This window comes from Aegilops tauschii, chromosome 6, assembly GCF_002575655.3.
Source record: "Aegilops tauschii subsp. strangulata cultivar AL8/78 chromosome 6, Aet v6.0, whole genome shotgun sequence".
NCBI classification, from domain to species: domain Eukaryota; kingdom Viridiplantae; phylum Streptophyta; class Magnoliopsida; order Poales; family Poaceae; genus Aegilops; species Aegilops tauschii.
Window position 1 is genome coordinate 327,200,569 of NC_053040.3, and position 12,526 is coordinate 327,213,094.

General features: G+C 52.6%; 2 protein-coding genes across 2 annotated transcripts; both read right to left on the reverse strand.

The window, feature by feature from the left end:
• Window positions 1-1,244: 1,244 nt before the first annotated feature.
• LOC109764464 (phenylalanine ammonia-lyase) lies at window positions 1,245-5,752 on the reverse strand. The gene is made up of 2 exons (XM_020323276.4): window positions 4,860-5,752; window positions 1,245-3,242 (listed from the first exon to the last, which is right to left on the reverse strand). The coding sequence occupies exons 1-2, from the start codon at window positions 5,255-5,257 to the stop codon at window positions 1,496-1,498; spliced, it is 2,145 nt and encodes a 714-aa protein (XP_020178865.1). The 5' UTR covers window positions 5,258-5,752; the 3' UTR covers window positions 1,245-1,495.
• Window positions 5,753-9,056: 3,304 nt separating this feature from the next.
• On the reverse strand, window positions 9,057-11,396 carry LOC109764463 (phenylalanine ammonia-lyase). The gene has a single exon (XM_020323275.4). It carries the CDS (start codon window positions 11,312-11,314, stop codon window positions 9,236-9,238), a length of 2,079 nt encoding a protein of 692 aa, XP_020178864.2. The 5' UTR covers window positions 11,315-11,396; the 3' UTR covers window positions 9,057-9,235.
• Window positions 11,397-12,526: the final 1,130 nt, after the last annotated feature.

Below are 12,526 nucleotides of genomic sequence, written 5' to 3' on the forward strand. Positions count from 1 at the left end.
CGCTGACTTGGCGGGCACATCTTTGTTCGCGCCAAAATCGCTCTCTCCGGCGCCCCCGGGCGCCCTCTAGCGCGCCGGGTTCGGCCTGGGTACGCCGGCGCCAGTTTCGACCCAAACCGACGAAAAACAGGCTCCTGAAGGCGCGACTGGGCCGATTTTTGAGCGTCGGCGCGAAAAATTCATCTTAGAGGGTCTGTTAAGGGCACGGCTGGAGATGCTCTCACAATAGCACATAGTAGCCGCAGCCGTTGCCGCCGGATGGACTGCCTCATAGCGTTCGCCGGCAATGATGAAGAAGAGGAGTGTCGCACAACCTTCCAATTAGACCGAGCAAACCCCTGGTGCATTGCGCCGGATCCTCTTTGATTCGGCAAATTTCGGCACTGACGAGCAGCACCGCGTGTACATATTCGTCATGGCCTCATGGGCTAATTAATGACAAGCTCTACCGTTCATCGCCCGTGGAGCGCGTCAATATAAACATCTCTTATCAACGACGATCAAATGGATCAGCAGTACGAACAAAGTTTTTCGGATGTGATGTGATTGCATTTGGCTGTTTAGCATGCGTAGCAATCTTTGGTGCTGCAAGCAAGAGGGCCTACTGCTTGGCTGCATCGAGATATTAGCTGTCATATAGTACTCCTAACCGTTGCGAACGATTGCTCATCAGCTGTACATCAAATGGGTGGTGGTGCTGGTGCAAACGAACAAGGCACGTTGACGCCTGAACTAATTCAAATCATTTTTCTTCCCGCCCACGGAACTTTTGCGCTCCTGAAGATGAGCCATCACATCACATGGCTCATCTTCTCTGAACGTGAAATCTTCCCTGTTTAAAGTAGATCATCTACCAGGTAGGAGTGTTGTCTTTTCTCTTCAAATCAAAGGTCTAACTAAATGCTGGTGGACAGTAGGACGCCACTGATCAACATTCAACAAGAAAAATCACTCTAATTCAGTGGAGCCAACAGCGAAGTTGTTTCTCTGAACTCGTTTTCTGAAAGTCTGAATTCGCACGTAACCTAGGATAGTTGTTCAACGGATTGGCCACGGGCCACCAGCAGCTGCAGCTATTTCAACTGAACACATGGGCACGTCTCTTGCACTGGGGGACAGAGAGGCACCGACAGTTCGAAAAGGGTACGTGACAAGATCAAGGAACGAAACCCACTCTTCAACCCACAATGCTAAACTGCCAGTGTCCAACATTAATTAAGAAACAAAGGAGATAACATGGTGTATTTTGAAACAAAGTATTGTACTTAAGCTCCCATCATACAAGTTACAACAACACAAGTTTGAGAAGCTGCCTGCCTCGCCTGCTCATGGCATGGCGGCAGCGAGAAAAAACAACAGTAACATCAACTTAACTAAGTACAATGAAACGTAGATATACCAGGAACCTCCCGCTTCACAGTCTTGAACACTTCTATATTCACTTTGTGTGTACGTGTTTTCTTTTCCTTTGGTGTTACCTTCTCTCGTCGACTGCTCAGCAGAGCGGCAGGGGCTCGCCGTTCCACTCCTTGAGGCACTCGAGCAGCGGGTCGATGTGCTTGCGCTCGTTCATGGCCACCAGCACCTTGTTCAGCTCCTCCCCGGGCGACCGTGTCTTCTCGCCGGTCAGGTACTCGGTGCCGCACACCTCGCGCACGAACTGGTAGAGCGGGTAGGAGCGGCAGTCCTTGATCCGGTTCGGAGCCAGCGGCGTACCGTTCTCCACGGACGCGCGCGCGGCCTCCACCTCCTTGGGCAGCGCCGCGCGGATGTTCTGCTCGAACTCCGCCACCTTGGCGAAGATGGAGGTCTCCAGGGCGCGCTCGCCGTCGCCGTTGGCCAGCGCGTGCTCCACCAGCACCGCCCGCAGCTTCTGCATCAGCGGGTAGTTGGGGCTGCACGGGTCGTCCGCGTACGCGAACACCGCCTCGCGGTCGATCGCGGTCAGCAGATCCTTCTCGCAGAAGCGGGCGATGTGGAGGCCGCCCATGTTGTTCATGCTCAGGGTCTTCTTGGCCACCTGCATCACGCAGTTCCTCACCGCTGTCTTCATGTTCTCCTCAATGTGGCGAAGATCAATGGCCTGGCACAGGGCGACCAGGAACGTGGAGGACATGATCTTCAAGATGTCAATAGCCTCGGCGGTCTTCCTGGATGAGATCAGACCAAGTGAGTTCACATCCTGGTTGTGCTGCTCCGCGCTCTGGACATGGTTAGTCACCGGGTTGCCCAAGAACTGCAGCTCAGAGCAGTATGAGGCCATGGCGATCTCGGCGCCCTTGAAACCATAGTCCAAGCTCGGGTTGCGTCCACCGGACAGGTTGGATGGCAGGCCATTGTTGTAGAAGTCGTTCACCAGCTCCGAGAACTGCGCGAACATCAGCTTGCCAATAGCAGCAATGGCGAGGCGGGTGTTGTCCATGGAGACACCGATGGGGGTGCCTTGGAAGTTGCCACCGTGGATGGCCTTGCCACGGGAGACGTCGATGAGCGGGTTGTCGTTGACGGAGTTGATCTCACGCTCAATCGACTTGGTGGCAAAGCGAATAACTTCGATTTGTGGGCCGAGCCACTGAGGCGAAGTGCGGAGGGCATACCGGTCCTGCTTCGGCTTCATCAACGGGTCGAGCTCGCCAAGCTTCTTTGCCTGCTTCATGTATGAGCTTCCCTCCAAAATGTGCTCCATGATTGCAGCCGCTTCTATCTGTCCAGGGTGGTGCTTCAGCTTGTGGGTCAAGTGGTCAGTGAACTCCGGCTTGCCGTTCATCACCTCGCAGAACACGGCAGACAAGACCTCGGCAAGCACGGAAAGAACATTTGCCTCAAAGAGCACGGTCGATGCAAGACCAGAGCCCACAGCCGTGCCGTTCACCATGGCAAGGCCTTCCTTGGGCTGCAGCTCAAAGAACCCGTGCTCGATCCCGGCGATCTTGAATGCCTCGGCAGCAGTCACCTTGCTGCCATCAGGGGCCACCGCAACAGAGTTCTGTCGGCCGGTGATGAGGCCGGCAATGTAGGACAGCGGCACAAGGTCACCGGATGCGGTGATGGTGCCCCGGAGCGGCAAGCACGGCGTGACATTGGCATTGAGCAGCTTGGTGATAGCCTCGAGGATCTCGAAGCGGATGCCGGAGTAACCCTGCAGGAGGGTGTTGATGCGGACGAGCATAGCCGCGCGTGTCGCCTCGGCGGGCAGAACGTGTCCGTCCGTGCCAGTTCCGAAGGCACCGGCGTTAAGGAACCTGTCAAACAGAGGGAAGCAAACCGGTCAATTTCCTGTAGTGTCATTGCCGACTCTGCACTTGGCGCAAAACTTATGTTGCTGCTGGTAACAAAAATGGCACGATCAAGAAATGGTCGTATGATTCGTTATGCTCGTTCCTTGTCTTTTTCCCGTCGTGTACAGCACTAGACTGCTAGTGCAAGGCAGTTAAGTGTTGTGCCGAGTCTTCCCTAAAAAAAGTGTTGTTCCGAGTCTGGAATAAGTTATTGTTGCTTAATATTTTTCTTTTTCTGAAAATTGTTGCTCAGTCCATGCTCCCCATGGCAAGGTGCACCAAGTGAGTCAGATGTGCGCGTCTTTTGGCACGTATAGCGATAGGTATACAGAGTGGCCGTCGGTGGAAATAAAATACAACTTTAGTAGTACTAGTCTGTGCCCATGCTTGCCACTTGACCACTCCCACGTTCTACTGGACGTATTAAAATTCAACTAGCGTGCATAATAAAAAAGACACCAAGACATGGTTTGGACTTTGGAGCCTTATCTAGAAAAGTCTTGAGAAGCTTCCCAACCATGACTCACCCGACGAGAGCTGGAGCAGAGCTGCAAGTACAACAACGCCTCACCTAACCTCGCTTGCGTGCGACGTTGGCGCGCCCCCGTTCCCCGAACCAGCCACTCCCACCCACGTCCTCTACGTGTGATTGATAAAACTACGCGGTGCACAGGACTTTGTCCGTCCGTCCGCATGCATGACAGACACGGCTCCAGCCAGCCCAGCTAACCCACCACCAACCGGTCGCCGAACAAAAAGCTTTCGTTCGTTCGTTGCTCCGGTGGAGTCAAAATTGACATCCAACCCGAGCCCCCTGGCTGTCGGTGAAGAAGGGAATGATGGTTGATCTTCTTTTTACTTGCCGCGAAAAGAGATAGGCGAGTAATGGTGGACCACGGCGGCGAGAGCCCCACACAGCAACCCTGGGGTGGGCGGGCTCTCCGTGCCTACCGAGCTGTCGCTGCCACTTTGTTTCGTGGAGTGATTAGGCGGGCACGCCCATCGCCCGCGATTAAGATGGCCAACTGAACACAGCAGTGCTGCCTGCTGCGACTAAGATGTGTCAAGTGCTCTAGATCCTGAACAGATCTGGTGGTGTGGTGCAGGTTCACCGAACTGCTCGTGCTACTTGGCTCATTGGCTGTCATCATTGGTTCAAGTGATCGTGTTGCTACTTCAGTATGGAAACAGAGTATACTACTAGGGAATAACTGAGGTCTGCACAAAGTAAATTATACTATACTCTTATTGAATTTATTCAAATTCTAGAGTAAAACGATAATTCGTACAGCGAGCGGTGCCTAATTTAGGAGAAGTTTCAGTTAGTTGATGGGTAGTAGTACCACCAACGACCTAGCTAATACCAACTCCCCGAAACCCCAAATGAAAAGAATCCTTTTGGGCTTGGGAATCCCGTGTGCACGACGAAACAGGGCACATGCGCGCGCATCCAGCGCAATCTAAACCGTTTAATCTGCTCCTTAGTGTCATATTAACACGTCTTAATGGCTCGAAGCACTAAAAAAATGAATCGAGCAGAAGAAAAAAAAAACAGGTTTTGGGTCTGCAACCGATCCTGACCTGATGAGCTCTCTCTGGAGCGCGCCGCCCTCCTTGGTCCGGCGGTGGGAGGTGGCCCCGAAGCCGGTGGTGACGCCGTAGCTGTCGGTGCCGTTCATCATGCTGGTCATGACCCAGTCGCTGCTCTCCTTGACGCGGCCGCGGGCGGACTCGTCGAGCGCGACCCTGGCGACGCCGGCGCCGGCGGCCACGGCGGCCACCTGCGCGATCCCGAGGGAGGCGCCCTCGATGGTCACCAGCGGCTCGCGGAACTGCGCCACCATCTTCTTCACCTCCTGGAGGTGGCTCCCGGTGAGCTCCTCGGCGGTCTTCACCCAGTTTAGGGGGTCGGCGCGGGGGGCCGACATACAGAGCCCCTCGCCGTTGAGGGAGCCGACGAGGCCGGTCTCGCACTCCATTGCAGGTTACACAACAGATGGAACAAAAACAATGCAGGGAGAGGTACAAGCACGACAGATGTGGGGGGAGCTACCACTGCTAGTACTTAATCGCGTACGTTTATAGATAGATGGATGGATGGATGGAAGAAGAGCTTGAGGCGAAACCGGAAGCTAAGCTCTTCTTGGAGAATGGCGGAGGGGGGAGGGGGCGCTTAAATAGCGCGGGGGCGGCGGGTGGGGGGTTGTTGGGCTCACTGTTTTCCTCGGGTTGGTTGCTGGAGAGCTGACTCTCTGGGCTGGGATCGCCCTTGGATGGACCTGCCATGCCAACCATGCGCCGATGCGCGCCACGACGGCCGGCCGGGTCGTCGCCCGCCCCGCCCCGCGCGTGGGCGTGGCCGCCTCGCTGCCGTCCAACCGCGGGCCACGATGGAGGCTGCGGCGCGGGGCCCGCCCCGGCGCCCGGGACGGAACGGAGCTGCGCCGTGCGTGGTGGGTGGCCTGTGGTGGTCTGGGTTTGGTGGGGTTGGTGGCTCGGCTCGCGTGTGGACGTGGGCTTCTGCCCAGGCACTCACGGTCGGTCGCTGGGTCGGTCAGTTGGTCCGGTCGCCCCGGCCCGTGCGTCCGTCTCTACCCTACAATTTACACGTGAAGGTGAAGCCGGTCGGAGATCTCGAGAGAACCGGCCGACGCGCTGCAGTGCAAAGCCTGACTGAAAAGGGCTAAACACAACGGGATGAAGCGACGGATCTTTCTCTCTGCAGTTCTCAGAGTCTGAACCGTCAAGTACAGACCCAAGACGACTTCTTCAGTCCGTCGCTTCTGGTTATGTCGAGCAAAGCCAAATCAGAGTCTGAACTGTCTAAGTACAGACCCAAGACGAGTTCAGTTCAGGCAGTCGCTTCCGGTTATGTCGAGCAAAGCCAAATCGGGCAGTTAGGCTTTCGCATCGCATGGTTGCTGCAGAAGGGCTCAAAACGAGCTAGTAGTACTGAAAACGAAGCTGTTGTGTCAAGCTGCCGCATTTGATTCCTGCTGCTGCCAACAACAAGAGGGCGTGCAAGGAAAGCAAAGGCGATTCAGAGCTCAGGGCATGTACTACTGCTTTTCTTCCCCATGATCCTAAGTTCCTAACCACGTGATAGAATATCGTGACATGCATTTTGGAAAAGCTTTTGTGCATACAAAGTTCTGATATACAATGATTAATTGCTTCTGTTCACGAGACCATCACAAAAACGCAGTTGAATCATGAAGATTCCATGTTACTCCCTTTTGAAATGGACAAATATTTTAAGGGAGGGGAGCCGGTTCAGGGCAGGTACAGATGCATCATCATCCATGTAATGCACAAATTTGTTATTTTTGCCCTGTTGAAGAACAATGTGCATTTTTCATTCAGAGCCGGGATTTTATTTATGTTTATTATGGTTGGTACCAACGAACCCTCATGGTGACCAGCTCAGCAAACCCGCCAGGTAAACTCAACGTGCTTGGCGACTAAGCTTGGAGGAAACAGGTTAACAATTGCTATCTGGTCCCCCACATTAAGTTTGATCAGATCGTATCATTGCATACTGCATACATATCTCTTGCACCAAGCTCTCCTGTTTCAAGAAAACATCTTTAATCCTGCAGGCAGGAAGCCCCGACGTGCCTTCTTCAGATCAGAACCTGATGGACTGCTGACAACTTCAACATCAATTGGAAACATATACAGTACCACTCTACTATTTGTGAATTGAAGAAGTCTGCTGAAAGGGTCGGAAGAACAGGACCGAACGGACACCAGGCCCTAGCTGTAACAGACCATACGAGAAAAATACGTATAAACATACATGAGATGAGGGCGACTACTGACTGCTTCGGCATCGTGAGGGGATGTTATGTATAGTAATGGAGACTTGTCCATCACATGGAGTGTGTAGGGGAAATGCTAATTGTCCTTTTGTTAAATAGGAGCAAGACTGGACACATAATGCTGACTGAACCACATAGAATGCTGAAAGTACTACAAGTGGAGGAAAAGATGAAGCGACCAGTTACGAAATACAAAACGCTACCTGCCCAGCAACTCCCGCACATTAAAAATCTGCTGCTTCATTTTGCTGCTTACACCGGACTCAAAGTGAATTTATTCCAAATCCACTATGATATCTATAAATAGTCCTGCAGCAAAGACGAATGCTCTTTCTACTCTAATTGGGTGTAAGATTGAGTCCTTGCCTCATACTTATCTTGGCCTTCCTCTCAGCTTCACCAAGCCCAGGATTGAAGACTATGTCCCCAGGATAAAAAGTATTGAAAACAGATTACTCAGTTGTTCAACTCTCCTATCTTCAGGAGACAAGCTCACCCTGATCAAGTCTGTCCTCGCCAGCATGTGCTCTCTGTTGATCCCCAAAATAGTGGTAAAAAATCAACATCTACTCAAACAATGATTTTGGAGAAAATTTGGTACTATAGAGACAGGAGATGCCTTAATCTCATGGGAGAAAGTTTGTAAACCCCAAGATCATAGGGTTCTAGGTGTTCTGGATATTGAAACTCATAATCAAGCACTTTTTATGAAGTTTCTCCACAAATTTTTCAACAAAGAAGACATTCCATGGGTCAACATCATCTGGAAAACTCATTACCATGACTCATTGCCAGGGATAAGATGGTTAGCTCTTTTTGGTGGAGATCAGTCGTTAAACTTTTACCCAAATTCAAGCAATATGCTATTTGTAAGGCAGGCAGAGGGGACACCACCTTATTTTGGTCAGATAACTAGTCTGGGCAACCACTTCTTCTCACTTACCCTGAATTGCACTCCTTTGCTATAAACAGAGACATCTCACTGTCAAAGATCCTTTAGCATGCATATACCAGTCAACATTTTCATAGAGCATTATCTCTGCAGGCTTATCAACAATTCAACTCCTTGAATGACCTTATTGGCAATAGAGAGGAAAATGATACACAAGACAGATGGACTTATTCATGGATCTCCACACATTATCCATCCATGAAAATGTACAAAGCAATCATTGGGGCAAACAATTCTCACAGTATATTTAATCAACTATGGAGCACCTCATGCAGACTTAGACACAAGATATTTTCTGGATGCTATTACATGATAGGGTGAACACAAGGAATCTGTTACAACGTAAAAGCATGTATCTGGAAGATTGCAATTGTGTTCTTTGCTCACACAAAACCGAGGAAACACTTATACATCTATTCTGGAATTGCCCATTTGCACTCAAACGTTGGGATTTTCTTATACCTGACAAATAAAGAGTGATATCAACCTATGATGAAATCACCCTATCTCTGTCTCATCTTCCAAAAGAAATTGCTTTGGATATCATTATCATGGGATGTTGGAGTATATGGTCAATGAGGAATGACAAAATATTTAGATCAACAACACCTCATATGAACACATTGAAGTATTACCTCAAACAAGGCATGTGGGCAGCGGAGCTCAGAGCAAAGCATAACAAGAAAGAAAGGATCAGAACCTAGATAGCTCAGTACCTGTAATATGAACATTTTAGCTATTATGTTTCCTAATGAAAATACCACAAAACGATTGTTCTATGGTTTCGACTAAAAAAATGCTACCTGGGTTATACTCCTTTCGTTCCAAAATAAGTGTTTTAATTTTGTAGTCACTTTAGTATAAAGTTGTACTAAGGTTAAGACACTTCTTTTGGGATGGAGGGCGTAGTACTTTTCATTGTCCTACTTGAAAGTTCTTAAACCATATAGAATGCTGAAAGTACCACGTAATATAATTCGCGATACTTCAAAAATTACAGTCAAATTTGTTTCAGCAGCCTAAAAGGCCTCAAGGTAAATATTTTTATTGCAGTTTGCATACAAGAAACATGAAAGAGAAAAAAATATTATGCTTCGCTAAATGTATCACTATTCACTTGTCGTTGGAAATCTGAGAAACCACCTTCTCCATGTCCTCTTATCTTCTGCTTGTATGTTCTCAGTTTAGCAGATGGGCAGGGGTTCGCCGTTCCACTCCTTGAGGCACTCAAGCAGTGCATCGATGTGCTTGCCTTGGTTCATGGCCACGAACACCTTGTTAAGCTCCTCGCCGGGTGATAGTGTCTTCTCGCCGGTTAGGTATACAGTTCCGAGCTCCTCACGCACAAACCGGTAGAGGGGGTATGAGCAGCACTCAGTGATTCTGTTGGGCATTTCAGCCGTGCCGCTCTCTACGGCAGCACGTGCAGCCTCAATCGCCGGGGGCAGCGTCTTGCGTAGCTCCTCCTCAAATAAGGCAACCTTTGCGAACACGGAGGTCTCCGCATCAAACTCGGCCATGCCATTGGAGAGGGCGCGCTCCACAAGCACACCACGTAGCTTCTTCATCAGTGGATAGTTAGGGCTGCAAGGGTCGTCGGCGTAGGCAAACACTGCCTCTCGCTCAATCTCCTGTAGCAGGTCTTTTTCGCAAAAGCGCGCTACGTGAAGGCCGCTGGTGGAATTGGTGCTTAGTGTCTTCTTTGCCACCGTCAACACACAACTTTTGACGGCGCTCTTGACATTCTCCTCAATGTGGCGCAGGTCAATAGCCTGGCAGAGGGCAACCAAGAAAGTCGAGGACATGAGCTTGAGGATTTCAATGGCCTCTGCAGTCTTCCTGAAGGAGATAAGACCAAGAGAGTTGACGTCTTGGTTGTGCTGCTCAGAGCTCTGGACGTGATTGGTCACCGGGTTTCCCAAGAATTGCAGCTCCGAGCAGTAAGAGGCCATGGCGATCTCGGCACCCTTGAACCCGTAGTCCAAGCTTGGGTTGTGCCCACCGGATAGGTTTGATGGTAGACCATTATTGTAAAGGTCGTTGACAAGCTCGGAGAACTGAGCGAACATGAGCTTGCCAATTGCCGCTATTGCGAGGCGGGTATTGTCCATGGACACGCCAATAGGTGTCCCCTGGAAGTTTCCACCGTGTATCGCCTTGCCACGGGAGACATCAATGAGTGGGTTGTCGTTGACAGAATTGATCTCACGCTCAATTGACTTGGTGGCAGCACGGATAACTTCGATTTGTGGTCCAAGCCACTGCGGGGATGTCCGGAGCGCGTACCGGTCTTGCTTTGGCTTCATCAGTGGGTCGAGATCGCCAAGCTTCTTTGCAAGCTTCATGTAGGAACTTCCCTCCAAGATATGCTCCATGATAGCAGCTGCCTCTATTTGTCCTGGATGGTGCTTCAGCTTGTGGGTATGGTGATCGGTGAATTCCGGTTTGCCGTTCATGACCTCACAGAACACGGCAGAAATGACCTCCGCGAGGAGAGCAAGAATATTTGCCTCAAAGAGCACGGTGGACGCCAGAGCAGAGCCCACAGCTGTGCCATTCACCATGGCGAGACCTTCCTTTGGTTGTAGCTCGAAGAAGCCGCCATGGATGCCTGCTATCTTGAACGCCTCAGCGGCGTTCACCTTCGTGCCATCTGGTCCAATCGCCACGGAGTTCTCGCGGCCGGTGATCAGTCCAGCGATGTAGGAGAGCGGAACCAGGTCACCGGACGCGGTGATGGTGCCCCGAAGGGGCAGGCACGGCATGACATTGGCATTGAGCAACTTGGCAACCGCCTCGAGGATCTCGAACCGGATCCCAGAGTACCCTTGAAGGAGGGTGTTGATGCGAACGAGCATGGCTGCACGCGTGGTCGCAGCCGGCAGAACATGAGCGTCGGAGCCGGTGCCGAACGCACCAGCGTTGAGGAACCTGATGAGCTCTCTTTGGAGAGCGCCGCCCTGCTTGGTCCTCCGGTGGGACGTTGCACCGAAACCGGTGGTGACGCCGTAGCTGTCGGTGCCGTTCATCATGCTGTTCATGACCCAGTCGCTGCTGGCCTTGACGCGCGCACGGGCAGACTCGTCGAGCTCCACCACCACCTCGCCGGCAGCTGCCACGGCCGCGACCTTGGCGATGCTCAGGCTTGCGCCCTCGATGGTCACCACGGGCTTGCGGTAGTCTGCCACCATCCTCTTCACTTCGTCCAAGTGGCTACCCGTCAGCTCCTCGGCGGCCTTCCCCCAGTTAAGCGTCCACCACATTTGTGGCTAGGTTTGCAGAAAACCACCAACTCGTTAATCCGTTGTAAAAACCACCGCAAAATCACTTAAGTCGTTGCAAAAAGCACTGATCGGGTGATTTAGCCCGTTTGATCGCTTTCTGACAGATAGGACCGAGTTGTAAGGTGCTGACTTGGCAACCAAATATCATACACACCCCTGTATCTAAAAATGAAAAGCAATCAAACCCCTCCTCCCAATCCCCGTGCGTTGCTCCATCTGCTCCCACCGGCTCCCGTCGCCGCGCCGCCCCCACTGGCTCCCGTCGCCGTCGGAGGCTGGTTGGCGCAGGTGGGTTGCGAGGCGCCCCTCAGGCGGACGAGGCGGATGCAGGGCCGGCCCGAGGTCGATGACGCCCGCCAGATCTGACGGTTTTCTGCGGCGGCGGAGCTCGATCCGGCGGCGGACAGCTGAAGAGCGGCGAGGCAGTGAGGATTTGGGGGCGGATTGTGCAGCGTGCTCCGGCGGCACGACCTGTAGAAGTGAGAGAGAGAAGGTCTCGGGAGGAAAGGACGGGCGGCGTCCTGAGCAGGTCTGCCGGTGGCGGGACCAGTGGTTGCCGGCGGCGGGGCCCCTGAGCAGCGCATGCAGCAGCTCGCGTTCTTGCCGCCGGGGGCCTCTGTCAGTCAAGACCACCAGGGCCTCCACCGGCCAAGACCACCAGCTGCCGTGGGCCTCCGCCGGCCAAGACCACCAGCCGCCGCGGGCCGCCGCCAGCACCTCGCCCCGTCGCCCCGTCTCCTTCTCCAACTCCGCTCAGCAGCAGGTCCTTGCCAGAGTGCATCGTAGCTAGCCTCCCGACGGCGGCTCCCGGTGCCGGAGATGGGCAAGGCGACGGCCTGGACGCCGGGCGACAACCTCGAGCCCGAGCTCAGGGATGGCCTGCTGCGCGTGGGGTGAGGCGGCCAAGGGCCTGATTGCTTTTTCCGACGCCGACGAGGGCGCCGCCGTGCCTACCGGACAGTAGGGCCAGTGCGCTGAGGTCGTCCACACCGAGGGGGCTGATTGCACTTTTTAAAAGATCTAGGGGGTGTGTTTGTCAATGTTTTGCCAAGTCAGCTCTTGACAGCCAGGCCCCACTTGTCAGAAAGCGATCAAACGGGCTAAATCATCCGATCAGTGCTTTTTGCAACGACTTAAGTGATTTTGCGGTGTTTTTTGCAACGGATTAACGAGTTGGTGGTTTTCTGCAAA

Coding starts and splice junctions, on each gene's coding strand:
- LOC109764463 (XM_020323275.4), bottom strand. CDS start 11,314: ATGTGGTGGACGCTTAACTGGGGGAAGGCCGCCGAGGAGCTGACGGGT.
- LOC109764464 (XM_020323276.4), bottom strand. CDS start 5,257: ATGGAGTGCGAGACCGGCCTCGTCGGCTCCCTCAACGGCGAGGGGCTC. Junction 3,243..4,859: donor CTCCAGAGAGAGCTCATCAG/GTCAGGATCGGT, acceptor TCTGTTTGACAG/GTTCCTTAACGCCGGTGCCT.